This window comes from Suillus plorans (assembly GCF_016647745.1).
Source record: "Suillus plorans strain S12 chromosome Unknown HD556scaffold_48, whole genome shotgun sequence".
Lineage (NCBI taxonomy): Eukaryota > Fungi > Basidiomycota > Agaricomycetes > Boletales > Suillaceae > Suillus > Suillus plorans.
This window is the reverse complement of record NW_024537432.1, coordinates 160,085-187,070: the sequence shown is the minus strand read 5'-3', so window position 1 is coordinate 187,070 and position 26,986 is coordinate 160,085. Positions and strand designations below refer to the sequence as shown.

General features: G+C 47.4%; 8 protein-coding genes across 8 annotated transcripts; 4 read left to right on the top strand and 4 right to left on the bottom strand.

The window, feature by feature from the left end:
- The first annotated feature begins 3,386 nt into the window (after nt 1-3,386).
- Nucleotides 3,387-4,538, top strand: HD556DRAFT_1389919 (uncharacterized protein). Its single transcript, XM_041303523.1, has 3 exons — nt 3,387-3,614; nt 3,666-3,854; nt 3,922-4,538. The coding sequence occupies exons 2-3, from the start codon at nt 3,701-3,703 to the stop codon at nt 4,047-4,049; spliced, it is 282 nt and encodes a 93-aa protein (XP_041157614.1). The 5' UTR covers nt 3,387-3,614; nt 3,666-3,700; the 3' UTR covers nt 4,050-4,538.
- A 2,625-nt stretch (nt 4,539-7,163) lies between these two features.
- Nucleotides 7,164-8,956, bottom strand: HD556DRAFT_1389904 (uncharacterized protein). The gene is made up of 8 exons (XM_041303522.1): nt 8,754-8,956; nt 8,567-8,689; nt 8,469-8,510; nt 8,374-8,416; nt 8,127-8,323; nt 7,876-8,072; nt 7,483-7,823; nt 7,164-7,380 (listed from the first exon to the last, which is right to left on the bottom strand). The coding sequence occupies exons 1-7, from the start codon at nt 8,797-8,799 to the stop codon at nt 7,545-7,547; spliced, it is 927 nt and encodes a 308-aa protein (XP_041157613.1). The 5' UTR covers nt 8,800-8,956; the 3' UTR covers nt 7,164-7,380; nt 7,483-7,544.
- A 375-nt stretch (nt 8,957-9,331) lies between these two features.
- Nucleotides 9,332-13,289, bottom strand: HD556DRAFT_686549 (peptidase C19, ubiquitin carboxyl-terminal hydrolase 2). The gene is made up of 5 exons (XM_041311307.1): nt 12,965-13,289; nt 12,657-12,901; nt 12,492-12,606; nt 9,976-12,441; nt 9,332-9,913 (listed from the first exon to the last, which is right to left on the bottom strand). Exons 1-5 carry the CDS (start codon nt 13,103-13,105, stop codon nt 9,701-9,703), a joined length of 3,180 nt encoding a protein of 1,059 aa, XP_041157612.1. The 5' UTR covers nt 13,106-13,289; the 3' UTR covers nt 9,332-9,700.
- A 41-nt stretch (nt 13,290-13,330) lies between these two features.
- HD556DRAFT_1389849 (pyridoxal phosphate-dependent transferase) lies at nt 13,331-14,870 on the bottom strand. The gene is made up of 3 exons (XM_041303521.1): nt 14,240-14,870; nt 13,932-14,191; nt 13,331-13,881 (listed from the first exon to the last, which is right to left on the bottom strand). The coding sequence occupies exons 1-3, from the start codon at nt 14,765-14,767 to the stop codon at nt 13,428-13,430; spliced, it is 1,242 nt and encodes a 413-aa protein (XP_041157611.1). The 5' UTR covers nt 14,768-14,870; the 3' UTR covers nt 13,331-13,427.
- HD556DRAFT_1389841 (WD40-repeat-containing domain protein) lies at nt 14,848-16,251 on the bottom strand (the record flags this gene model as incomplete). Its single annotated transcript, XM_041303520.1, has 5 exons — nt 14,848-15,144; nt 15,196-15,534; nt 15,588-15,676; nt 15,732-16,145; nt 16,201-16,251. Coding segments are annotated over 5 exons (1,070 nt in total), but the record flags the coding sequence as incomplete, so codon positions are not given.
- A 717-nt stretch (nt 16,252-16,968) lies between these two features.
- Nucleotides 16,969-18,541, top strand: HD556DRAFT_1445939 (glycoside hydrolase family 5 protein; the record flags this gene model as incomplete). Its single annotated transcript, XM_041307013.1, has 11 exons — nt 16,969-17,035; nt 17,089-17,157; nt 17,210-17,427; nt 17,478-17,575; nt 17,626-17,650; nt 17,705-17,729; nt 17,794-17,802; nt 17,867-17,873; nt 17,929-18,099; nt 18,146-18,321; nt 18,384-18,541. The coding sequence occupies 11 exons, from the start codon at nt 16,969-16,971 to the stop codon at nt 18,539-18,541; spliced, it is 1,023 nt and encodes a 340-aa protein (XP_041157609.1).
- Nucleotides 18,542-19,510: 969 nt separating this feature from the next.
- On the top strand, nt 19,511-21,604 carry HD556DRAFT_686334 (glycoside hydrolase family 5 protein). Its single transcript, XM_041311306.1, has 11 exons — nt 19,511-19,970; nt 20,024-20,092; nt 20,142-20,356; nt 20,407-20,504; nt 20,554-20,578; nt 20,632-20,656; nt 20,720-20,724; nt 20,780-20,799; nt 20,861-21,031; nt 21,079-21,254; nt 21,309-21,604. Exons 1-11 carry the CDS (start codon nt 19,853-19,855, stop codon nt 21,464-21,466), a joined length of 1,080 nt encoding a protein of 359 aa, XP_041157608.1. The 5' UTR covers nt 19,511-19,852; the 3' UTR covers nt 21,467-21,604.
- A 2,313-nt stretch (nt 21,605-23,917) lies between these two features.
- HD556DRAFT_1445937 (glycoside hydrolase family 5 protein) lies at nt 23,918-25,525 on the top strand (the record flags this gene model as incomplete). Its single annotated transcript, XM_041307012.1, has 11 exons — nt 23,918-24,035; nt 24,087-24,155; nt 24,205-24,419; nt 24,470-24,567; nt 24,617-24,641; nt 24,696-24,720; nt 24,784-24,809; nt 24,844-24,863; nt 24,918-25,088; nt 25,136-25,311; nt 25,368-25,525. 11 exons carry the CDS (start codon nt 23,918-23,920, stop codon nt 25,523-25,525), a joined length of 1,101 nt encoding a protein of 366 aa, XP_041157607.1.
- Nucleotides 25,526-26,986: the final 1,461 nt, after the last annotated feature.

The window sequence follows — 26,986 nt, the reverse complement described above, 5'->3', positions numbered from 1 at the left end:
GCTCATGCGTCTTTCAATGTTGTTTTTTTACACTGCTTTTTTATGAATGAATTATGAGACGCTAACCTCATGCATACATTGCGTAGAAGAAGTCCTCTGTATCACCGAAGTACCCCCAAGTGAATTGTGTCGATAGTTACCTGCCATAAGTTCGCCGAGAACTGTGGGTGGCTGTGCATCCCGGACGAGACAATACGCATTCCCGAGCTGGGTATCACCACTACACTTCCTGCTCAGGAGAAGTACTATGCCTCACCACCGAAGCTCCCCCGAGGGCATACTAGTGGGCAGTAGTTCAATTGCCGGGAACTTCAAGCTGTCTGTCGAACTGTCGATGGCTGTGCATTCCGGACGCGCCATCCGTAATACCCCTGACCGAGAGTTTGCGGAGCCTGTGCTTTGAAAAGCGCTGCATCTCGTTTTACGGAGGTTCAATTGTATTCCGTGAATCAGAGTCATGCTGCGGATGATCGTTCGAGTCAGGAACATATGGACTCTTGTCACCTGACCGCAATCAGTGATTGTTATCCAGCGTCAGTGAGGATTAAGGAGGTATGCATATTTTCCCTCGTTTTCTCAAAATATTGATGTTATCAGTTGTACTAACCTTGTATGTGGTCCAATCCTCACGCTAAAGATGTCCATGCTTGGGATGATCGAAAAATTGTCTTGATCTTGGCTTTGGCGCTTTTCATCGGCGGTATTCTTCGGGCGCCTGCATTGGCGCCAATGGCACAGATTCGTATCGGAGAGCTGTGAGCCTGTCTGCCGAAGTTCCTAATGATTGAATCCGCCGATTGCCATAGGCTGATCGGGTCATTTTGCTCGGGCTACCTTGAATCTTGGAAGTTTGACGATTAGATGGATATGCAAAGACATGCAAAAGGACTAAAATAACCCGGATAGCGTTATTCCGCCTCTATATATGATCCCTGATTCAGCATGCCACTGCATGTATAAGTAGTAAGGACTACAATCAGAGTGCCGAGCAGTCATCCCCTTCTCCTCAGAAGCATGTCTCAGAAATCTGGTAGACATACGCATACTGGCAGGAGTCGCAAAATGCTCCTACAGCGTCACTACCGTTCGACTGAGGCGGAAGACTTTCTGCAATTGCGACAGATCATCATAGATATAACGCAGGCCCGGGAGAATCCCCACAAACGACATGATATCCTGATGAAAGGTTGGTAGATCAAACTCCAGAGATCGAAGAGTTTGCTGAATCGATGAAAAGCTGCCGAGGTTATAAGGCAGCTTGACGCAGATTACCGTTCGCTTCTAGCCGAACAGGTAGTAGCTTCGGCTTCAACTAGTAACACTAGTTCTCCCATGCAACACCATGTCTCGATTCATCCAGGTGAGTTAGCGAACTTTGGACGTCGTAGAATCTTGCTGATTACTCCTTGGTCCGACAGACAACCCGATGTTTATGCATCCATATATGGCAAATATGTCACACACCATGTACTATTGTACATGTGATGCTCCCGCGAGTTTGTCGAATATCGATGATATCGCTGGTCACTACGCTTATTTCAACCAATCTGGATAATTCATTGTATTAATTCGTATATTATGGTATAAGACAGTTGGATATACATAATCGAGTATACCTGGTTTTGCACCGACGAGATCCAAAACGCTGAGAATTTTCTATCATTTTCAGGTGACATCGAGCAAAAGCACACCGTGACCGAGTTGTTAGGTTCATTTAAATGTTTTGATTAGATTTCCATTTAAAATTAGTGCGATCGGCCGGGTGCATGTAACCAGCGGTTTGGTGAGCGCGGGTCCCGCTCTGATCGGCCGCGGACCTTGAATACGAGGTTGCACGCTTTTTGTACATACAATTTTGACCTCATCATCATCATAATCCTATCACCTCACACCGACATGAATGCGTCAGAAAAAGACCCTTGTCACAAAGTCTGATGCATACTACGGTAAATTTAAACTTGGTAACGCGATCATAGTGGAGCACCGTCTCGTAAGCTATGTACTCTAAATGTGGTCTGGAATCTCAAATTCAGAACAGGTTTATTTGTGTCGATAACTCGACTTTGTTTAGACATTGCTCCTATCAATAGGTACGCACTGATCGCACGATGCAGTCGCTGATGCCATTAAGATTGTACTAGGATGCCGCGACGCTTATTTGCAGGTGCAATGACACAGAGCAAACCGGAACATGTTCATGGGCGGAGGTACGCAAGGCCGACAATTCGGAGAACATTCCTGTACCAGCGCCTCCGGAGATATGCGACGTATGTGCCAATTAAAGTTGGCGGTGTGAGTCCTATTCCGTGGACTAGAGTCGGATCACCGTTTGTCTACATAGTATGTACCTGAAAGTGAGTGCTTCTTAGTATAGATTTGCGATCACTGACCTGAAAATGACATGTGTACATCACTGTTGGTGTGATAATAGATTGTCTGCCCTGAGCAAACTCTGGCAGACCATTGGTAAGGACGTCGATGCCAGATCTTTGTGACAGGTTTGGGATGCTCGACTTTTGAAATTTCTATATAGGCTCAGCGCTCGATTGGCGATTTGTATTAATTGATTGACCCCCTTTCCATACACTCAGATCAGCCTGTTGCTCGAGAGCGGAAAGTTGCCAGGGCCATTAAGTGCATAGGACGAGGCTTTCACAATCCACGGTCACTTGGGCGATATTAAAATATTAATGTGGCGTACGTCAGGCTCTTTGCAAAACTTCAACTTGAAGTAAGGATAATGATCAGAACGAGGGTTGTTGTCATACATACAATCATTCCAATCGTCCGATTCAAGTTCGTACCAACGAACACTCGTTACCGCGGGTGACAACCATGATCAAATCTGGGTTTTCCGAATTGACTTTCTCCAGCTTGAGTCGGACCTTACCAGATAGACTCTGAGATGTGAATTACCTCGTTTGCACTGTTCAGGGTGTGCTCCACTCTTATCTCTTTGACATCACCGTCGCAAAGTTCGCATTGGACCGAATCTTCGTATCGAACCATGCATCATACATCAATCGAATTTCTGTTGCCCCACCTTTCCGAGTCTTCCTCCCCGCATTTCTCACCTCTGAGTTGAAAGTTCCCCGTGGGTCTCTTCCACCGGCTTCACCTTGTGAATTTTTCACGAGGTATGATCACGCTGACCATATGGATTTAGAACAGTGAGATGCTGGGAGGCCTGAGGTATCATTAATATTCGTACAGTATAAATCGGGAAGCAAGTACTCTCGAGGTGACCGCGCTCGACGAACGAAGAGGACAATGTGGTCTTCTCATACACAAATAGCTAAGGGAGGCATCGATGATTTTTTTTACGGTGAAATATAAATAGTTTCCAATGTAATTAGTATTACGGCAATCCAGTCATGAATGGAGCCTATTAGTCACGTGCAAGTCGAACTTCGAGGTTTCGGGTTATACTTATGTCCACTGTCCAGTCACCTCCAGTGATCTTCGGCCCTGTGTCCAATGGACCACAATTTGCCTTGGAGTCAATGGGCCACGGTAGTGATATAACTCCTCTTGACACCAGGCCATGTGTCACGATCTCTGAGCTGCCCGTGATGGATGTTTCCAACGTACCGTTTTTTTTGCCTCATGAAGTTGTAAGTTGATTCCATATCATTAAGTATGACCTTTCTCACAGGTAATTTAAGTACCGGAGACCTAGAACTTTCTTTGAACGTTATCTATGGGTGGCAACCTCGGGGTTATTCTACTGCCTTTCAGCGCGTTAGACCCACTCACCGGGAAGCCACGGACGCCTGCAATATGTTATCATCAAAGAGCATCGATACTATGTACGCATTATTCACTGTGTAGCTGTGATGCATGTGGAGGCATAGGTCAGCGAAATTGGGTCATTTACTCGTCTTATCTTGTGCACTATGCGGGAGGCTGACCGATTGGAAGCTGTTTGCAAGCCCAACTCATGTGATGATAAGCAGGACGTAGGCACGGGTGGTGGAAAGTGTGCTCGTGTCGTTGGAGACTTCATTTCGCTTGTCAACACGCACACGCCTCGGATCTCTTTCCGTTGATAAGACGTACAAGCGCTCCAATCACCTTCGGACGGCTGGGTGCGAAATGAGATCGAAATGAAAAGGAGCCTCGAGAAGTTAGAGCGCAAGTGGAGCTCAAGTGGCGCGTGCACATGGCAGTCACACGAATGCACCGTCCTTACATATGTACGTGCGTCATGCGACGGCCTATATGATCTATTCTAGTTGGTCGACATGTGTCAAAACCTTGTTTTGAACAAGTCAATGCTATTTGGTGTAGCTCAGGACGATGCTTCTGAACGCTCATTTTAATCCGGTTTACACCTTACGTACTACGTGGAGATCACCAACGCCGCAAGTTCACCATGAGCATCAAACTTTCTAACAACCGGAAATTATTGTTCTTTTGCTGATCTATGTAGTTGTAACAAGATATGTACCCATCTCGCTTACAATGTGCCTACGATTCACAGGACGACATCAATGGCACGTTCAGGATCTCGTCCCTACCATCAGTAAACCGGTGAGTTCTTGCTGGGGATTATGCTGATTATGGTGCCTTTACATAGTCATATATTGCTTTATATTCCAATGTGACGAAAACCTTTCCTATATATTACGATATATAACGATATCTTCTTCTCACAGGTTCTCTGATGCCCCCACATGTCATAAGCTAAGACCTGCCAAGATATTATGTACTCGTGCTCAGCCCTCTGCAACAATGATGTCAGCTTCGTTTGACATCTCTTTCGCTAGCGAGTAGGACAGTACTCAATCGGTAACGCCGCTCACGCAGCAAATCCCCGACTCTGGTTGGCTTGCACTGAATTTTTTCGTGAGCCAACAGTTGTAGAATACCCCCCGTTTCATGACTCTCAAAACACGCAGCCGTTTCACGGAAACGATTTTCGAGAGTCTTGTCCAGAGGAATGCAGTCCACACTTTATTTCGTCTATCTATATCAACAGTTCCCAACTTGTACTCATTTTTGATGAGATCGCCACGTACATTACAAACATTTGAACGAGAATATTGCCCTCCGCGATAGAGTCACATGGTTCTTGGCATTCTGTTTGAGTCCTTCCTTTACCTCCCGAATTGCCCGGGGGTCAGTCGAAATGTAGCTGGACGGTCGCGGTCCTTACTGCCGTATGATTCCGCTGGATTGCAGGGCGTTAGTTTCCTCGCAGTCCATCCAGTCATTCTTCCCCACACATGTTTCACCACCAGTACATTTCCCGCTACATCGTTTGAGTTCGCGTTGACGCACGCTAGCCTCCAAATCAATGCGTTGGGTATCACATAAACTGCGGTACGTTCCCGAAAGAACGTATACCCGAGTTATGGCTCCCCCCTATGGCATATCCGCAATCAGGTTGTACGGTTTGCGAAACGTCACGGCGATGAGGTATTGTCCGAAGTTTTAGGCTGTGGTGGCAAGAATGAAGGCAGGCGACTTGCCCTTCGTTATCTAACAATGGTAGAGAAACCAGGACGACGGGGTCCCGGTCTTGGCGGAACCATTGCAAACGGGACGCTTAATTCATGGGAGAAGGGTTTGAGTGCGCAGACATTGACACCCTTACGCGGAATTGGCCGAGAGCTATACAGCATGCACGTTTTTGGCAAGAGTCGGTGGTGATAAATTAGAAAGATGGAACCGACAGACTGGTCCTCCAATAATGTGTGAGTCAGCAGTCAACTTCACCTTCACGGGACTAACTCTGGTGTTTAACAGCATCTTTCATCATCAATTGCCACCCTGCTGTTCTCCCCTGCGGTATTTCGGCACGTTCTCATGTTCATCCTAAGTTTCAAGTTGTGGATATGCTCAGCGCTCAGTGCTGTGTGTTGAGCGAAGGGTTGCCTATTCCCTTTTCACTGTTTGACAAGGGTAAGATTTATTAATATGTCAGGTACTGGAGTACTCTCAGTGCTACCAGTAGTACTGCCGAAGGGCACCTGCGGGAACATAGATCACTTATATGGTGTCGATGACTAGCGCGGCCAGCAATGTACCTGCCTCTGACAGACGGAAGCTGGCGTGCCTCAACCTAATGATCAACGCTACCTACGAGGTTACGACAACCCCGAAGGCTCTACCTCCACTGACCAAGCTACGACAAACACCCACTCCATCAATCTTGTATTTTCAGTGACCAAAGAAGCCTTGGGTTCACTGGGATCAACTAAGCTCGGTTGCTAGACTCTGGGACTCCAAAGCGCTGGCTTTGCCATTGCACAGCAAGGGAGCAAGGGATCATTGGTGCGTATTGTTCGTACGGACGCCCATCGATCATCTTTCAAGTCTATAGTTGGCGCATGCTCTACCGTGGTAAGCCATGGACTCTTTTGACACCGCGTACGAGGGCGACATTTAGTTTAGCTTTACCACCGGTTTACACAGCATGTTTAGACTCCAAGAACGTGGTGCAGTGACCCGTTCACGCAAGTTATCACTGCCATACGCGCATTTGGGCGAATGACAACGTCGCTTGGATGTGAATACCGTCAAGCACATATCCCCGAAGTGTCGCAGCTATTCTTGACAATCACCAAGAGATTTGTTCAGCAGGGTCATCATGATCCTCACGACCATGTAGTACGTTAAGCACGTACATGTGTTTACCTACTGCAGTCCCTATCATATTGCAGGCCCTTATGGTTGCACAAGTTAACGACTCTGCTGGACAACAAGTGGCCGTCTGCGATATTTGTTCTTTGTAGCTGAATGGAGTATTTGTTTTGTACTGCCAGCTTTCTCCTTGCTTGTTCATTAAGAACCTGTAATGCATATGGGCGTACCTTGCCTTTCCTCCATGTCCTCGAGTCATGGGCTTCTCAGTCTCTGCTCTGACAACCATTCACACGTAGCGTGTGCTGTCCCAATTCATCCTTGTTCTTCAACGTTTGTCAAGTGTCGTCTGACCATCTTGTCAGCCGAGCTACCTATCACTGAATTTTATTTACCCCAGTCACCGGTCAGCGGTACTACAGTTTACCTCTTTGGTCCACGCCATCCTCAAGGCACGTCTCGCTAAATACTTCTACAAGTGTGAGAAGCACATGCACGCTTATAGGTTATAGGTTACGAGGCCTTGTTTGGAACAAGGCAAAGTCTTGGTGGGTAAACTTTCTCGCCAATCCAGCAGCATCGGCCAAAAGCAATTTTTTCTCTTGTGGACGACCAGTACTACTAGGTGGCAGATTTTAAGCACGTAGCTAAAAGCTTTCATTACCGAGACCATGTCAAGGGCACATAAAAAATTGCTTCGGGTTTATATATCCTGCGTGGAAAGTTACATGACCTGTGAAACATTGGTCGCGGCGCGAAAAGTGACATGCTGGAGGTGTACACAAAAACACCCTTGACAATAGCAAGTTGTGTTGATGTTCGTGATTGATGTATGATCATGCATGGCAGACAGCAATTACATATATGTACATGCAGTACGGTGAAAAAACGCACAGTCATCATGATTGGGAACTTCCCTCGCTATCGATCATTGCTCGTCACTTTCATATTTCCAGCTATCCCTCGACTTTAGTGCCCTCTTCAGCGTTCAGCGTACTTGCATCATCATCCAGCTTTGGCTTCGTCTGCGCCGTCGTTGTCGTTATGTGTCTCGAGGTTGTTCCCTCCTGTCCACCGAATGAAGTCCTAGTGTATGTGTACTGCGTCAAGATGACAGTGGAAAATATTCCGGGGGATGTGAAAGATTGGTCAATATCACAAGTTTCTTTCAACAATACGCGGTATGTGAAGGTAACGATCACCAGGACGTTGCAGACGATAAGACTGACCGCAGCCTAAACATATGTCAGATGCTGCCGAGGGATGCGAGAAATGGAGGTAGCTCACCCTGACATGCGCGAAGATGAGCGCAGTGTCTGACAGGGGCCAAAAGAGGATTACAGAGAGAGGGATGGTCGTGGCAGTGATTAGAATCGATGCGCCGAATGAGGACAAGACCAATATTTTTCTGCCACGTGAGAGCCCTACATTTTTCCAGATTTGCAATGGCGCAGCGACGAGAGAGAAATCCGCAAAAACGTCCGCTGTGAGAATCGATGACTTGAGGACCATACATAAAATGAAAGAGAGATACTGACTGATCAGTTGCGAGAGTGCTACAGACTCGGACATCTGGCACGCCTGGAATCTGCATATGTCGATCTTCTGAACCAGCAGTGCGATCCACATGCATAAGAATGATAGTGCAATGAGATAAGTGATCCATCTATGGAGTTTGCGGCCTGAATGATTGGTGATTCTGATGATGCAAAAAATGATGCTCATGCGTGCTGCCCTGGACAAGTCAGTGAGCACTGTACGTGATGAATAAGTTGTGATGTGCACCACATAACGCAGGTCAAAGTGACTGCGAGGAACCAGGATGGTACTGATATCAATGTGAGGAAATCTTGGAGGGAAAAGTCAAGTGGTATACTAACGATTTGGAGAGGGGTAGATCCAGATGCATGCCAGGACGAGAACTGGGGTTAACAGTGGTTGGTTTACTGAACAAAGCAGCGTGTAAGGTGAGTTTTACCGTCTGAGATAAGTGAAACTGCTGCCCATGCATCTTCCCACCAGAAGTGACGCGTCCAACCTCTGTAAACAAGCCTGAAAATAGTACAGACTATAGCAATACCGTGGGATACACTCCCCGTGACTTCCAGGGGATAGATAATAAACAGAGGAACACGATGTGATAGCTAGATCCAATTGCAACTCACCGACCAAGCTGGTTCCTGTCTTTACCTGAGTGAAGTCGGTTCCCATCTTTATCTGATAGGACAAGGACAAATGTGAGTTTTATACGAAACGTCAGAGGCCGGCCATATATGTGACGCGGAAGCATTCCCTGTACGCGCTTAGCATTGCCCACGGCATTTCTAACCAGTGATGACAACTTGCAGGGCTACGAAAACCGACCCATCGGCATAGTCTCACAAAATGTAAGGTGCCTGTTGGGATGCCGTGTCAGTCAGTTTGCGCTTAACCCCAGCTTCATTCAGCCTCAACACGCCGGCCATGCGAAGAGAGACATACTTCTCTTCATGGTACAAAACAGGATTGTTGATCAAAGGTCCGAAGATGCCTTTCAGGTAGTCATCGTCGATATTACATACAAATGCGATCAGACGGAGTGGGCGGGAAAAATCGTGGCATCAAGGGATAGGCTACACACATAAGCCACCCTGGCCTTATGTGTATATGGCCGTTTCCGAGCCTGTGTCGATGGTTCTCTTGTTCCAATCTACTTGACGGTCGAGTGACAAGAAGTTTGCAAGTCCAGGCGAACTTAAACGTTCTTATCCCTGCACCAGCTTACGTCAACTGTCACTGACTCACTGACAGTGACAAGTGAAAACTCAATACTCAGCACTCAAACCTAATATTGCTCGGGTAATACAGGAAGGCCCGATTTTGTCGGCTGTCGAACATGATGCACGAGTCTTGTTTACAAACAAAGTCCTTCGCTTACAAGTCCAAGCTATATAGCTGTATTCTGTATAGATAAAACAGAGATGGTCCCTGTGCTACCGACAAGCGAAAATTATAAAAATACCCGAAAAAAACCGGCTGCTGCGCTTGGGATGTTATAGCACAATTGCATCACCAGGTAGCGAGATGCTGACAGCGGGGAACACACTGGTGAAGGGAAGATGCCGTGTCCAATTCATATTCTCTCGTACATGCAAATGTATGCCTTGCTCTTTAAGACCTCGTCCAAAGAGGATAGCCGCACAGTGGTATCACTGATATACGCCCAGTCTCGATGCGGTCGATCTGTGTGGGCCAAGCTCTCAGAATCAGTTACCGATAACGTCGTCTGTTTGTCTTCCTTCGTGGCTGAAGGGAGGGCAGTGTATGCGATGTAGTGACCGCCAAGCTATGGATTCCGTAGTGAGATATAGACTCCTTGATTGATGACCGTCGAGATGTAATTCTCACCATGTTCCCCATATGTACGACCACGGCATATAACCTATACATGCACCGCTCACAACGTTTGCTCCGACCGCGAACATGCCCTGGCTTGATATCCGCATACTGTTCCCGTTTGGGTGCCAAGTAGGGCGCAATATCGAGGTATTCCGGGAATGACACGTAATCCTCGAGCTTCTTAAAGCTGGAGGAAAAAGACATGATAGGAACTTTTGACATTTGCTGAAAGCGTTTCAGGTGAATGACAAGAACTGGCGGAGGCGTGGCAATGAGGTAGCGTTTATATGCCGCTCGCATGATCACTTTCTTGCATGGAGGGACACCCGTAGAATCAGAAATCTTTGAAAAATGTTGTGGTGGCGCGCGAGGTGTTGGAGAGACTGCGAGTTTCTCTTGGGAGACGTTTGGTGATACCGCCGGTGACACGGCAGTGGAGGAAACATCCGAGTAAGCAGATAAATTAGCAGATACCCCACTTTCCTCGTCAGAACAACCTTCGCTCTCCATTGTATTAGCATGGTGTTTCTCCCTGTCCTGCCTTGATGTGTGAGCGTGCAAAGAAGCCTGGGATGTATCGGTTGGCGACCTCATCGCAACGGGCCTGGCCGTCTTAATAGACATCGGTGACTCGGGAGCGGTAGTAGATATCAATGGAATAGGAAGACCACCGTAGGTTGCAAGACGAGGCGTTGATGTAGAGGGTAAATGATCATCGCTCGATAGCTCCAAAGAGAGTGGTAAAGATTTAAGGGAATGCGAACCATTAGAGGTATCAAAACTTGTGTCACCCGAGGATGACCTTAGGGTATCATGGCTATTGGGGGTATCATACAAGGAGGTGGCAGAACTTGAGGGAGATGCTGACAACCTGGGAAGATCGGAATGATTTGGCATTGGTGTGTGATGTGCGCTCCCACTGGGATGTCGCGTATGGATGGGCTGATCTTCATCGTCTAAGCTCTCGTTGTCATCGTCGCTGTCAGTGCAGGAATCGGACTCTTGATTCTGGCTGCGAGATCTAGGTTCATAAAGGCCATTGGCAATCTTCCAACAACGATGACACTTGACCATATTCTCCCCATCGAGAACCTCGACCGAGGTAAATAATCTCAAACAATCTTCTAGACCGCCTAGCTGAGGAATCTTCAAAAACATATTCTGAACGGTAGAAGGGCCCGCACTAGACTGGTCCTTCGTCTGCTTGAAGATGGAAAATGGACTTGCAGCTCCTCCCGGACTAACATCGGCCAGGATGTCGCGAAGATAAGCTGCTTCTTCTGCACTCAATTTCGGAGGTCTGATAGCTTTTGAACGTTTGCTTGTGATTGAGGGAGCAGGTTGTCGGGGGATGAGAGGAAACCGGGGTGTGGAAGAGAGTGAAGGTGAAGCTGACGACTTTTGCACCGGCGACCATGACCGTTTAACTGCCGCTAGTTGCGCCTGCAACAGGTCGTTGACAGCACTAAGAGATGTCGGCTCTCGTTCAGCATTCACGTCAGGAGAGTCGATAGGCTGGACGGTGGGTACTGTAGCATGAAGAGATGGGGATGGAGGATATAAATCGTCGTCCTTTGCGTTACGCTGGTGCGAAGCGTCATTTCTGGCTTTCTTCTGTTCTTTTGAGCGACGTCGATCCTCCCTGGATTGTTTGGTGAGCCCAACTGAAACACTAATTCTTCGCCCAAGCTTCGACCAGCTTTCCGACTTCTCCCTTTTCTCGCGACCATTGCCTAAAGAAGGTTCGCTAATCTCTATGTGTTCTCGTCCCTTGTGTGGGGTTTCAGCTTCTGCAGTCCCATCGACACGAAAGTCAGGGGTTGCAGCAGGCGAATTGTCAGATTCTGGTGGGTGATGAAGGGCAGTGTCAAGCTGATGTTCGAAGTGTAGTTCGAGTTGGGGTAGAGATAGGTGTGTTCCGATGGTGATTTCGTTGTTGATTTCGTGGTCAGAATGTTTATCCACCACAGCAGCCACCTCAACATCCGCCAAGTCAATGCTACGTCGTCTATGAGGATCCACAACTTCAGCGTTCTCCAATGTCGAATCTCTATGTGGAGTAGCCGGGACTGAAGAAGAACGCTGGACAGGAATGACGCTGAGCGCCGTTCCGGATATATTGCGCAGTTTTTTGGCGAGCTGCTTCAGCTTGTCCCGCTTACGTTCGCGAGCATAGTCCTCAGCCTTGATGCTTAAGCTGAGGTCGTTGAAGTCCTCGTATGTATGGGAAACATGTTTGCAAGCCTGACACACCAGGATGCTGGCTAACTTACCCCCAAAAAGCATGTCAACAAACGGCGCTAACGTCTCTTCCTCTGGGGGTGACAGATCAGCATCTGGTGCGCTGGCAATTTGTCCCAGTGGTGATCCAATATGCACACGATCATGAGTGTCGGTTTTAGGTGATGCATGTGCCTTCGCAGAAGAGCGTTGTTTCTTTTTGTGCTTGATAGAAGGTTGTCGCTTTTTGATGATCTACGATATGTTAACAAGTGAACATGTGATACAATCTTATCGTCACTCACATCAACCTCCTCCATCTGCATTGCATCAAGTAGATGTCTGAGGAATTCGTGTGCATCTTGCTGGCGAAAGTCTAGATATTGGTCGTATTTCTGGCCAACGGATGCTAAAAGTTCTCTGACATCAAGCGATGAGCGATGGTTCTGTTTGAGTAGCCCAACGCTTACTTTGGCTTCAAGTAATTTCTTTGCCGGTCATCCTGCATGGCCCACGCCTGCCGCAAGAGGGTCACAAACAAATCTCCAATGGGTAATCCAGGGGTCCAAGGCCGTTCATAATGCCCTGCTAGACCATGTCCATTTGTCAACTCAGGTGATCGGCGGGATGCCACTGGAATTGATGCAGACAGCTGGACTGCGGGAGGGATATCCTGGAATAGGACAAGACGAGATAGATGTTGCGTGGCGATCAGCTACAGAGAAAGTCATCAGAATATGTTCATCGTTCAATGAAGCAGACGATGAAACGAACTCACACCCTGCAACACAGAGTTCATGAAGCAAGTATTACCATGATTTAACAATCCCGGCGGCAGTAGCGCGTTCTTCTCTCGTTCTTCTCGCGCTTTCCGTGCCCGGTAGATCTCCTGAGGAGTAAGTGACTTTTGCTTCGCCATTATAGACGAGTTCTAGTTGTAACTCGATGAAAATTACTGTGAAGTCCAGCACGTTGATAATATGAACCAGGGAGTTGCGCTAACGGAAAATTGGCGGAAATAAGAATCCTCAGCATGCAAAAAGAAATGGCCAGATAGATCAAGTCAATGAGCGCTGCGCCGTAGGTGTCCTTAGATCACGGCGACGGCCATAATGCATACTAATCCCGTGTACCGTCAATAATACTGACACGTAATCATGAAATCCGTCTGTATTTGGAAAGTGAACCCCTCAAGAAGAGGTCGACTCATCTAAAATCTACAGGATCATAGCCCCGCGCAGCTAATAGTCATTTAAAGCACTCTGCAGTTGTCGAATGAGCGTCCCGTTCTCCTCGGCAGTCCCGACAGTGATTCTCAAACATCCATAACATCCAGCCTCCTTCCCCCTGAACCTTACTACAACTCCTTTGTTCTCGGCGAGCTCCGTATAAACCGCGTTTGCCCGAGCGTTGTCAGGAAGTCTGGTTTCTTTATTGAGGATGGGGACCATCAAGAAGTTTGCATCATTGCCACCGATGATGTCTCCTACACCGAGGGCAGAAAGACTTTCAAGAGACTTCTGCAGCTGTCTCCGTGACTCTACGAGCGTTTGACATTTTAACCGCATGTTTTGAACTGCCTCCTTGCTTAGCGCAGCAAGCGCTAACTGAGCGGACGGAGTAGAAATGTTATACGGGGCTTTTGTATTTGTGAGAACTTGAATCAATGGCGGCTGTGCAAGGGCGATACCGAGCCTAAAGGAAATTCAATGATTCAATGCATGTACCAATGAAGAAGTACTCACCTAATCGCAGCAAGGCCAAAGCTCTTACTCAAAGTTTGCATTACACATAGATTTGCATAGTCTTTTATTAGGGATACAGCGCTGGTACCCTCGCCGGCGAAGTCGATATATGCTTCATCGACGACGACAATCCCTTTGAATGGTTCATAGTCTAATATCGCTTTGATAGCTGCCAGACTAATCAGAGTACCCGTAGGGTTTCCTGGCGAGCAGAGAAAAATAAGCTTGATAGAAGGGTCGGCCAAGATGGCCGCTTTGATCTACAAGTCGTTGGCCACTTGAGAGACTATGCAAAATGTAACACTCACATTATCAATCAGCAAGCTGAATCGACCGTGCTCCCCACCCTCTCCCTCGCTGCCACCCAATTCAAGGTTACAACGAACTATCCCGATATCATTCACTTGCGCGCAAATAGAATACATGCCATAAGTGGGCGGGGTGATCAGAATCTTCTCGTTTACGGGTACAACGCAAATTCGCATCAAGAGATCAATGACCTCATCAGATCCGACGCCCAGAAAGACATGGTCCTTCCCAGGTAGCGATCTGAGAGATGCGATGCGAGATTTTATCCCGTCATGAGAGGGATCAGGGTATCGGTTCAAGTTTGTGTCTAGTGTCGATGAAAGCTCCTGCTGGATCTGGTTGGATGATCTTGGTATAGAGTGTCCAAGAGCATTTTCATTGGCATCGAGGAGGATTCCCTCTTGGTAGTCATCGCGTGCACATCGATAAGGATGGAGAGCAAGGATATTTGGCCGAATGACTTTTTCGATATCAAAATGCGCAGGTGTTATTGGAGCGGTAGAGGGGGCCAGCCCAAGGATCGCCATGGTGAAATGGTGATATGGAAAGATAAGTGCGCTGAAAGAAGTCTACGCTGTGGACACAACTGACCGAGTCATTCTGGAGGTTCGGCAAGATCGAACATAGTATACGTAAATTATTCATTTCGTAAAGTCCGTGTCCACGCGCATAAATATTCAAATTGAGTAAACTTTCTTACATGAACGAAGCACAGTACACAGTTAATCTAAGAAGGCACTACCCTCCATACTTTGACCAAGCCATCATCGCCAGCAGTGGCTAACAAATCTGAATGATTTAGGCGAGGGCACCATGAGACAGAATTGATGTCGTTGACATCGTGAGCGCCAGACACTCTCGCGAGCAGTTTCGCATTCAGGGGATCCTTTGTATGCTGCGTTTCCTGGAAGAGCTTGTGAGCCTCGATGCACCAGGAGATGAGCGTGAAACATACAGTTATTTCCCAGACATTGATTTTACCATCACCACCAGTAGTTGCGAGCCATCCAAGATTCTCACTCGCGCCCTTCCCAACCCCCCAGCTGATCGAGTAAATACTCCTTTCATGTCCTCTCAGCTCTAATACAGATTTCCATTTATGCTCCTCCACTCTTTTCCATATCCTGATTGTAAGATCATCAGAGGACGAGGCGAGATAACTACCTTGCGGCGACCAAGAAAGAGACCAAACGGTAGACTTGTGACCAGAGAGGGTCGAGAAACAATACCAGTCTTCCGAAGGATCGTCTATGTAAAGCTTAATGGTATCGTCGTACGAACCAGATGCAAGTATCTGTCCTGGATACCTGTCAGTCATGCACATTATTCCGATGGCAGGAGTTTGACCTCTTCGGAAGGGTGCCATGCAACGCATTTCACGTCTTGGCTATGTTCCATGAGTACGCCCATACACTCAAAATCTGCATCAGGTTGAACTTATTGGATCAAATCATTCAGCAATGCAGTAAGGGAAAAGCAATAGATACTCACCCTCCCATATCCACACAGTTTTATCCCTGCTACAACTTGCTAGCAGCGTTCCTGAGCTCGAATACCCAACGCTCTTACACTCCGTTTCATGGCCTTCTAGCAATGTCACACACTCCCAATCCCCCGCAGTCTCCCCAGAATCCTCGGAGTCCGAGACATCCTCTCGTTCCCATACACTAACATTCGAATCAAATGATCCGGCGGCGAGCGTTTTGCCTGATGGTGCCCATGCGATACTGCGTACGGTTTTCGTATGCCCTGTTGGAATAGTGCCTACGTGTGAAAAGGCCAGTGATTTACTTCCGTGATCGGATGGCCGATAGCTGTATGTTCGCACAGATTTGTCTGCGGAACATGACGCTAGCAGAGGCTTGGTGGGATTCCATGCGACCTGCCAGGCACGTTCATCGTGCCCTGCGGTAAAACGTCGGTCAGTAAGATGAATATCACTGTTCTATATTGGAGCTACCTGGAAGATCAGAAATGAGTTCAAGTCTGCAGGGTAGGTCGACGTCCATCTCTCCGATTGACTTGCTGACACATCCCTGGACCCATGTCTTTAGCTTACATAATAAGTGTGATATTTGAATTATGTTCACCCAATGTTCACTTCATGATGTTCACTCAAGTCTATGTCAACTTGATAGATCAACGCGACACGTTGGACAGTCTTTGGGTCTTTAGCTGCCATTATTCCCCGCGGGTCTCATACACTAAAAAAGTGGCCCGTCGTCTGACAACACTGAAGTAGAGCATCACGATTCACACCCAGCCTCTGGCCCCGGCTCAGCCTGAGACCTTTGGTGACGGTCGACCCCGAGCCAACTCCCGACAACGAAGCGATGTTTTGCCGCTCGCATGATATTCACGTGATCGCGTTGATTTTCATCCCGGTACTCTAAGCTTCAGGAGTCTGGAGTACCCGCAGGCCAATACTTTCCTCTACTAGGTCGTGGACTACTCACTGTCACCACGATTTAGAGATGAGGCACTTCACCATAGCATTCAATAAGTACTTGCATGCAGGACTGGCACAGACACAAACTTCGGCTACAACTGAGAACGCATCATGCGTGTCTGTTCCTGCCGAAGCATTTTACACAGCATATTTTTAACGTCCTAGCTCATACATAAGACGGTCATTTTGTCGGATGAACCGCTCAGGGATTTCATGCTTTTTTCTCGTGAAATGGCCATCAATTTTTTGTATTCCTTTGTCGTTACGGTCAGCACTATGATGGTCGCCGTCAACGCTCAGACATTTGCGCCTCTCCAGTTTGCAGGCGTGAATATTGCAGGTTTTGGTGAGTACTATACTTGTACCGCTACTCGTCATGTCCAAACTCATGCTCCACAGACTTCGGTTGTGGTACAGATGGCACTTGCATTATCTCGCAGGTTGTCCCCCCTGTCTACCAACTATCCGGTAGGGTTTATCTTGGAGAACCCTCACACATTCTGATATATATACCTTATAGGTGTTGATGGTTTGGGCCAAATGCAACATTTTGTCAAAGATGACGGCTACAATGTGTTCCGTCTCCCTGTTGGCTGGCAATACCTCACATATAATCAGTCGACTAGTGTCTTGAACGAAACTCAGTTTTCCAACTATAACATGCTAGTGTCCGACTGCCTGAGCACAGGTGCTCACTGCGAGATCGATATTCACAATTATGCTAGGTACGATGGGGAGGTTAGTGGCCGTGTTTCTGTCATTGCAAACGATACTCAAATCGATAATAGATTATCGGTCAAGGCGGTCCCAGCAACGAAGTCTTCGCTGAGCTCTGGTATAATATTGCCTCGTACTGGCAGAACGAAACGAACGTCATCTTTGGGGTGTATGTAATCGCCACTGCATTTATGGATCGCTGACTTTATTAACAATCAGCATGAACGAACCTCATGATATCCCGGTGAGTCCCTCGAAAAAAAACTTTGAAAGACTATACTGAGTTTGCTGAACCTAGAATATCACCACTTGGGCAGAGTCTGGTATGTTATCTCTTGATGGATGTTTTATGTTTCCCCCCCTGACGATATGGTTTTACGATTACAGTTCAGGCATGTACTCGTCGTTCACAGGCCTCAGATGATACTGATATTTCTGGGAAATAAGTATGCGGTTACAGCCATTCGGTCAGTATGTTTGGCTATCTGTGTCTTAATCGAAGTCCATAACTTCGCCGTTCAGGGAAGCTGGTGCTACCACCCAGATGATTCTCCTCCCCGGAAACAACTATACTTCCGCGGAAACTTTCGTTTCCAGTGGGTCTGCTGAGGCCCTTGGTATGGTACGAAATCCTGACGGCACATTCACCAACCTTATTATGGACGTCCACAAATACCTCGACTACGACAACTCGTTGGTGTAATTTTTCCTTGCCAATGCCCACGCTAACACCACTTAGCGGCACCCACGCTCCTTGCGTGACCAACAACATTGAAGACTCATGGTACCCTCTGAGCACCTGGCTCCGTGCAAACGGTCGGCAGGCCCTCAACACTGAGACTGGTGGTGGAAATGTAGACTCTTGTGTTGGCTATATATCACAGCAGATTGGCTACCAGGCTGCTCAATCTGATGGTACGTTTTCACCCATTACCTTGCCCTGCCACAAGTGACAAGTCGACTGGTATACTTTGCAGTCATCCTTGGCTACCTTGGCTGGTCGGCTGGTTCCTTCGCCACAGACTATGTTTTGTCTGAGGTGCCCTACTACAATGGCACCGGCTGGAATGACACACTGTTGGTCTCGATGGCCATGTCGCCGATGACCAACATGCTCGTTGCATCCGTGTTATAAAATTGATTGATGTAGGACATTTTACCTAGATACACTTCCTGTAATAATGCCCTGGCTCAAGCCATTTGCTGTCCCCATGCCAGCGTAAAGTGATTGATTCATGATTCTTATAGCAATTAACTCCGCGACCATTTTTCCTACTAATTTACATCCTGCGGCGATGTCTATGATGCGGATCGTCAAATAAAGTTTCTAATCTAATCAATGTAAGTACTGAGCACTGGGCAGGCTGACCCCAACTTATTTGCTTACATAAGTACCTGCCCCAGCAACGCGGCCCGGGTAGCCCCAATACTTAGCGTTCAGTCGCGAGCCCATACGACGGATCCAAATTCACGCTGCGCGAGGTCTAGCGAAGTCAGATATTCGTGCTTGCCCAACAGGCACAACTTGAAGGTAGGGCTGTCATATTGGATACCACCTACAATGTCATACTATCCTTGAATTCAGTCTCGGGCGCAAAACCAACACCTGCCAGTGGTGGTTTCAACTCCAGGGTTGCGCCTCTGCAAGACATATATGATATTCCCCGCTCAGTTTTTGTCTCCATGGGAGCGTCCATGGTGGTACTAGCGACCTCGTCTTGACCAGAGAGCAATATACATCTTAATAAGGACAGCAATATCGACAAACAAGCGGCGCTGTCGTAGATGATCGATCACTATAGCGGACCGACCATTCACCGAAAGTACAATATCGCCAACATTTACTCACGTTGTCGTTCTGCAGTGATCTTCAGCCCGGATCTGAACTGTACGCTGGGCACAACCACCGCCGACACACGGAATTTTCCAATTTATCTCTGTGGTAAGTGTCGTGGCTTATATCGGAGGGATACAACTTGATCGGAGCACCACACAGAATTGCGTGCAGAGACCACCCAGTCAGACGAGTAACCACACGGAGCCAGCTCAGCTGTTAATAATTGGCCAGAGCCCACTACCCCAGCTTAAGTAAATGTTCACTATGATCGCAAGCATTATATTCACGTGATTATATTGATGTGCTCGTCTTTCATCGCAGTAGTCTTAGGGACCGCTGGCAAATATCTGTTCTCTCTCTTAAGCCATGACTGCCGTCGTCATTATTTAGGGATGAGTCTTCTCATTACCATGGGGTCAGTATATTTTCATGATTTAGAGATGTTTCTTGTCATCACCATAGGCGAACTCCGATCACGACTGAAAACACATGCGTGCCTGTTCCTGGCAAAGCTTTCTACACACCATAATTAACCTTTCAACTCATGCATAAAAGACAGCCATATTATCGGATGAGCACTCAGTGGATCCCCTGTTCTTTTCGCGTGAAATGGCCATCAAGTTTCTGTATTCCTTTATCGCTGCTGCTGTCAGCACCACAGCAGTCCTCGTCAACGCCAAGGCATCTGCGCCGCTCCGGTTCGCAGGTGTGAATATTGCAGGCTTTGGTGAGTGCTATACTATCACCGTTACTTGTCATGTCTAGACTCCTGTTCCACAGACTTCGGTTGTGGTACAGATGGCACTTGCGTTGCTTCAGGCGCTGTTCCCCCTATTCACAAACTATCCGGTATGGTTTATCTTGGAGTGCTTTCTCACCACTCTAACATTCCCACTAGGTATTGATGGCTTGGGCCAAATGCAACATTTTGTCAAGGACGGCTACAATGTGTTCCGTCTCCCTGTTGGTTGGCAGTATCTCACTAATGACAAGATGACTGGCGTATTGGATGCGACTCAGTTTGCCAAATATAACACCCTGGTGTCCGACTGTCTGAGCACTGGTGCTTACTGTGAGATTGATATCCACAATTACGCCAGGTACAATGGGCAGGTTAGCGACTGTACTTCTGTCATTGCCAACGATATTTAATCCGATAATAGATCATCGGCCAAGGCGGTCCAAGCAACAAAATCTTCGCTCAGCTCTGGTCCAACATTGCCTCACACTGGAAAAACGAGACGAAAGTCATCTTTGGGGTGTATGTGATGGCCGCTGCAAGTAGAGACTGCTGACTTACTGACAATCAGCATGAACGAACCTCATGATATCCCGGTGAGTCTCGGAAAAAAAACTTCAAGAGATCATACTGAGATTGCTGAACCTAGAATATTACCGCTTGGGCGGCGTCCGGTATGATATCTCTTATTGATGTTTTCTGTTTTAACTTCTGACAATATGGTTTCATGATTACAGTCCAGGTATGTGTCGCTTGTTCGCAGGCTTCAAATGATACTAAAAATTCTTGGGAACTAGAGTGCAGTGACAGCCATCCGGTCAGCATGTTCGACAATTTTGCGGGGTGTATTAATTAAAAATCATGTATTCGGCGTCCAGGCAAGCTGGCGCTAAAACTCAGATGATTCTCCTCCCAGGGACAGACTATACTTCTGCGAAGACTTTCGTATCCAGTGGTTCTGCTGATGCCCTTGCCAAGGTGAAGAACCCCGACGGCACATTCACCAACCTCATCATGGACGTCCACAGGTACCTCGACTACGACGGCTCGTCAGTAAAATAATTCTTTTGTCTATGCCTATGCTAATATCACTCAGTGGCACCAACGCTGAGTGCGTGACCAACGGCATTGATGACTCATGGACCCCTCTGGCCACCTGGCTCCGTGCACACGGTCGGAAGGCCTTCAATACGGAGACTGGCGGTGGGAACGTAGAATCTTGTGTGAAATATGTATCGCAGGAGATCAGCTACCAGGCTTCTCAATCTGATGGTACGTGTTTTACACCTTACTGTGCCTTGACACAAATCGATGTCCTATCTGTAGTTATCCTCGGCTACATTGGGTGGGCGGCTGGCTCGTTCGCCACGAACTATGTGCTTTCTCAGGTGCCTTCCTACAGCGGCACCGGCTGGAATGACACGCTCTTGGTCTCGAGGGCCATGTCACCCAAAATTAATAAGCTCATTGCAACCGTAGCATAAAATTGGTGTAGAGTATTTTACGGCCTAGACATTTTCTGTAATGGTGACCGGATTTAAGGAACGTCTGAGACGTCATCCTGTTTAATATTCCCCATGTTAGTGTGATGTGATTGATTAATGATTAATTAATAGTTCTGCATTGTTCAACGTTCAAGCTTAAGTTCAGCTACTGGTATTCTCTTTACATCTTGCGTCTGAAATACGCACCATCCTAAATCACACATTATCAATGTGATCAATGCAATACGTCGGCTGCACACATGTTCGGAACAGCCAAACGACTGGATGTTGGACACAAAGCACTGAGGGCTACACACCTACCTCTCCCTACGATTTGGGAGAACCGTGTCTGACTTCCTTCTGTCCATTGCACTTGGCATTTTTATTGTTCCATCATCAGAAACGTGCGATAGTCTCGAAAATGTCATTCGCCGACTGATCGGCTTTGGCTCTTGCGCAGCTGACTCTTATGGACAGGATGCGTGACGAACAAGACCAACATTGTCATGAACTACTCTCATTATTTGAAGGCCATCGTGTTGTCCCACGGCATCCTCCTGGACGGCTGGCCGACGAGCATTCCATTCACATCTCTTTGGAACCCTTTGCAACGCGTTAAAAGTGGGCACCTGTGCGTAGAAGACCCTGTCAAGGTTAGAGCTCGACAACTACAAGACAGATGTAGAAAGGCGACAGGTAGCAGACGAAGTCATTGGCAAACCTCGTAAGAAGCGCTCGGATGCAAGCACGTCACAAAAGCGCAAGAACACAGAAAGGGGACTCGGAGGCAAAGAAAATGAATTTCCGGCTAAAAGGTCCAGGCAGCGGAGGCGTGCACCAGAAAGCAGTGTAAGAACCGCGAGATAACCGAAGATAGTGATGAGGGGCAATCTACTGATGATGACGAAGACTAGGGTCATCCCTATGTTCTGCTAGTGTTTAGACCTTCCGCCAATGCAATACAATGAGTTACTCATCGTTTAAATGTCTGTTTTCGCCTCTATCACGGTGATCAGTGGCTGTAATGTTCTGAAGTGAGAACGGGCTGCTCGTCGTCAGGCCCAGCGAGCGCGATATGCGGGCTATTGCTACCGACGGGCTTGCCAAGATGTCACGCGCTCACCGTACCTAGCGATTTCTCATAAGTCTCAGGCAGTGAACCTAGCCTGGAGATACTACATCCCCTTCGTCTTAGTAATATGGAGGTATCAAGGGTTACGTGGGAGTCACAGGTGCCTCGTCTCGACCAGAGAGCAATGTACATCTTAACCAAGACAGCAATATCAATGTAGTATATCACCACAGCGGACCGACCACTCACCGAAAGTACCACAACAACGACAACGTATACTCACGTTGTCGTTCTGCCGTAGTCACGGCTACCTAAAGTGAAAACAGGTGTCAAATCCATATTCTTTTACCTCAAACATGCGTGCCAAGACCTAAAAGCCATAGGAGAAGCCAGTGCCCTGCAAATAATGTCCGCAGTAGATTCCAAAGACTAGAGATGCACCCTTCAGCTAAACCTGACATTAGAGCAGGTACCAGCATGACCTGCCCTGAACACGACCTGATCCCCAAAGACGGCTTCTAATAATGCATAAAGTAGTTCCGAGGCTTATGCATTATGCGTTCAATTATGCATGGATATCACCTACATCCCCCCACCAAAAGTTGATGCGATATGCTTTATGAGCAAGTGTAAATGCCGTAGGTCCGTGCGCCATATCGGGGGAATTTACAACTTTATCAGTGCCCCATCATGATGCAGAATTGCGTGGAGTCGATGAAGGAACTTGAAGCTTGAATTAATGGGACTAGCTGACCGAAGCAAAAGATAACGCGAGAGACCAGAAAAAAACTACCAGCCTGGAGGCTTAGTCAGCACATACAGCCATCCGGAAGTTCAACCACACGAGGCCAGTGACAGACCAGAGTCCACTATCCCAGCCTTTAAAGCATATATATTCACTGTGATGGAAAGCCTAGACCTACAGATATTCACGTTGTTGCATTGATCTACTCGTATTTCATTGCGGTAGTCCTGGAGACCGCTGGCAAACTTTGTCTGTTTTTTCCTTACGCCCCTGACTACATAGTCTGCTGTTGTCTTTATTCAGAGTCTTAGAGATGAGTCTTCTCATTACCATGGGGTCAGCATATTTTCATGCGTTAGAGATGACTCTTCTCATCACCATAGGGTCTCATAGGGTCAACTCGGTATCGTGATCTGGAGATCCCGTCACCATGATAGCATTGCTACTATGCTAGGGTCAGCTCAATATTGCATAGTTTCATGCCGAACTCGCGCGAACTTCGGTCACGGCTGAGAATACACCATGCGTATCTGTTCCTGGCAAAGCTTTCATAATTAATGTTTCAATTCATACATAAAGACAACCATATTATCGGATGAACACTCACTAGATTTCCTGTTTCTTTTCGCGTGAAATGGCCATCAAACTTTTACATTCCTTTGTCGCTGCCGTTCTCAGCACCACAACAGTCCTTGTTAACGCCCAGACATCTGCGCCGCTCCAGTTCGCAGGTGTGAATATTGCAGGCTTTGGTGAGTGCAATACTACCACCGTTACTTGTCATGCCTAGACTCCTGTTCCAGATTTCGGTTGTAGCACAGATGGCACTTGCAGTGCTTCAGGTGCTATTCCCCCTATTCAACAATTATCTGGTATGGTTTATTTTGGAGCGCTTTCTCACAACTCTAACATACCCGTTAGGTATTGATGGCGTGGGCCAAATGCAACACTTTTTCGATGACGGCTACAATGTGTTCCGTCTCCCTGTTGGTTGGCAGTATCTCACCAATGACCAAATGACTGGCGTCTTGGATGAGACTCAGTTTGCCAACTATAACACGCTGGTGTCCGACTGTCTGAACATTGGCGCTTACTGTGTAATTGATATCCACAATTACGCCAGGTACAATGGGCAGGTCAGTGACCGTATTTCTGTTATCGTCAACAATGCTCAATCTGATAATAGGTTATCGGTCAAGGCGGTCCAAGCAACGAAGTCTTCGCTGAGCTCTGGTCCAATATCGCCTCGTACTGGAAGAACGAGACGAAAGTCATCTTTGGGGTGTATGTGATGGCCGTTACAAGTAGGGACTACTGACTTATTGACAATCAGCATGAACGAACCACATAATATCCCGGTGAGTCTCTCGAAAAAATCTTCAAGAGACCATGCTGAGATTGCTGAAACCTAGGATATCAGCGCTTGGGCAGAGTCCGGTATGATATCTCTTGATGAACGTTCTTTTTTTGACCTCTGACAATATTATTTTACGATTACAGTTCAGGTATGTGCTCCTTGTTCGCAGGTTTAAGATGATACTGAGAACTCTTGGGAACTAGAGTGCAGTTACAGCCATTCGGTCAGCATGTTCGACTATTTCTGCAGAGTATCTTAATTAATATTCTGTGTTCAGGGAAGCTGGCGCTAGCACTCAGATGATTCTTCTCCCTGGGACGGACTATGCTTCTGCGAAGACTTTCGTATCCAGTGGTTCTGCTGATGCCCTTGGCGAGGTGAAGAACCCTGACGGCACATTCACCAACCTCATTATGGACGTCCACAGGTACCTTGACTCCGATGGCTCGTCAGTAAAATTGTTCCCTTGTCTATGTCTCCGCTAATATCACTTAGTGGCACCAACGCTGAGTGCGTGACCAACGGCATTGATGACACATGGACCCCTCTGGCCACCTGGCTCCGTGCAAACGGTCGGAAGGCCCTCAATACGGAGACTGGCGGTGGGAACGTAGAATCTTGCATTAACTACGTGTCGCAGGCGATCACCTACCAGGCTTCTCAATCTGATGGTACGTATTTCACACCTTACTGTGCCCTTACACAAATCGACATGTCTTATTTGTAGTTATCCTCGGCTACATTGGGTGGGCGGCTGGCTCGTTCGCCACAAGCTATGTGCTTTCTCAGGTGCCTTCCTATAGTGGCAACGGCTGGAATGACACGCTCTTGGTCTCGATGGCCATGTCGCCCAAAACTAATAAGTTCGTTGTCACCGTAGCATGAGGGCGTAGAGTATTTTACCTAGACACTTTCTGTCATAATGACCGGGTTTGAGGAACGTCTGGAACGTCACCCCGTTTACTATCCCCATGCCAGTGTGAAGTGATTAATTGATGGTTTGTCAACAGTTCTGCATGCTCATTGTTCAGCTACCAGTATTCTTTTTACTACATCCTGCGTCTGTGATACGCACCGGCTATCAACCAAGCCACACATTCTCAATCTGATCAAGGTAATACATCAACTGCAGGCATCGAACACCCAAACGATTGGATGTTGGACACAAAACGTCGAGGGCCAGATACCTACTTCTCCCCATGACTAGGGAGAACCATGTCTGACTTCCTTCCGCTCGTCGCATCTTGTTCCATTATCCGACACATGCCAGTTTCAATATCAGATCGTATTGACCCTTAGTTTAATTCCATTTGTAACTGCAACACCTCCATTTGTCCTGATCTTACGCTTTAGCTGCTTCAAGTTATGATCTGTATTGTAGCCTTTGACGGGCATCGTTATTTATCCGCTATCCAGTTACTCGATTGGTTCTGTATATTTGTGCTAAGATATGCCCTATGAGATATACTGCGAGAAATTTGAGTTGTTTGATTCATAGGAATCAATGTCTGCAAACCTAGGCTCCCATTGAAGGAGTTTGTGACTATTATTATGATGTGACGACATTGTAGCATCGCGGCCACCAAGAGATGTTAGCATCTTTGCAAGTTGAGCATTCTCATTTTGATTTTTCTCCTATTTATATTTTGGAGATTATAGCAAGTTACTCATTATAAGTTAAGCACCTAACATCTCGGAAATGTAGTAAGACTAGTTGCGAGTCTAAAGTTCGGACCGTCTAATTCACGCTAAATAGCCCGTGAGGTACCGGCCTCGGACCTATGAATGTGCCATGGTAGAACCTGCTCCGCTAACAAACATATTCCGACTCCCACGATAAATGGGGGAGGGTTCTGTCCGCAGTAAACATGCTGATGATTTGTGAGCCGGCTGACTGCAGAAACAAAAGGGGTTACCGAATGTGAAACACCAATCCATTACCGGTCTTGGTACTAGGACGGGACGACCTTTGTGCTGGTAAACGTTTGATAGCCTCAGATGGCAAGTCAATAGAAAGGCCACACAGGCAGCGGACTAAGGCACCAAGACTAAGAGTGGACCAACGAATCTTGCTATCCGTACATGGAAGAGAAACATAGGGCGGCCGAGCGGGCAGACGGAGCGCAACTTCAGCACCATACAATGGTATGCGCACACAACATCGACAACAGGCTGCGCGCGGTCTGGGGACATAGGAACGTCAATCAACTGTTCCAAAATAACATAAGCCGACAAAGCGCCAAATCGCTCACGAAAGTCGAGAAAATGCTGCAAGATCGCCAACATTAGCGTCTTTCGTGCGGCGAACACTACTACCGGAGAGGAAACGCAGAGAACCAGAAGGGG

Bases quoted from the DNA above. Each gene is read 5' to 3' on its own strand.
- HD556DRAFT_1389919 (XM_041303523.1), top strand. From the start codon at position 3,701: ATGGGTGGCAACCTCGGGGTTATTCTACTGCCTTTCAGCGCGTTAGAC. The intron at 3,855-3,921 runs GTCAGCGAAATT...ACCGATTGGAAG, and splicing joins TGATGCATGTGGAGGCATAG to CTGTTTGCAAGCCCAACTCA.
- HD556DRAFT_1389904 (XM_041303522.1), bottom strand. From the start codon at position 8,799: ATGGGAACCGACTTCACTCAGGTAAAGACAGGAACCAGCTTGGTCG. The intron at 8,417-8,468 runs GTTAGTATACCA...CATTGATATCAG, and splicing joins GATCTACCCCTCTCCAAATC to TACCATCCTGGTTCCTCGCA. The intron at 8,073-8,126 runs GTCAGTATCTCT...CGATTCTCACAG, and splicing joins AGCACTCTCGCAACTGATCA to CGGACGTTTTTGCGGATTTC.
- HD556DRAFT_686549 (XM_041311307.1), bottom strand. From the start codon at position 13,105: ATGGCGAAGCAAAAGTCACTTACTCCTCAGGAGATCTACCGGGCACGG. The intron at 12,607-12,656 runs GTAAGCGTTGGG...GCTTGATGTCAG, and splicing joins AGAAATTACTTGAAGCCAAA to AGAACTTTTAGCATCCGTTG. The intron at 9,914-9,975 runs GTGAGAATTACA...CGGAATCCATAG, and splicing joins TCGTACATATGGGGAACATG to CTTGGCGGTCACTACATCGC.
- HD556DRAFT_1389849 (XM_041303521.1), bottom strand. From the start codon at position 14,767: ATGGCGATCCTTGGGCTGGCCCCCTCTACCGCTCCAATAACACCTGCG. The intron at 14,192-14,239 runs GTGAGTGTTACA...AACGACTTGTAG, and splicing joins TCAGCTTGCTGATTGATAAT to ATCAAAGCGGCCATCTTGGC. The intron at 13,882-13,931 runs GTGAGTACTTCT...AATTTCCTTTAG, and splicing joins TTTGGCCTTGCTGCGATTAG to GCTCGGTATCGCCCTTGCAC.
- HD556DRAFT_686334 (XM_041311306.1), top strand. From the start codon at position 19,853: ATGGCCATCAAGTTTCTGTATTCCTTTATCGCTGCTGCTGTCAGCACC. The intron at 20,357-20,406 runs GTTAGCGACTGT...ATCCGATAATAG, and splicing joins ACGCCAGGTACAATGGGCAG to ATCATCGGCCAAGGCGGTCC. The intron at 21,255-21,308 runs GTACGTGTTTTA...TCCTATCTGTAG, and splicing joins CCAGGCTTCTCAATCTGATG to TTATCCTCGGCTACATTGGG.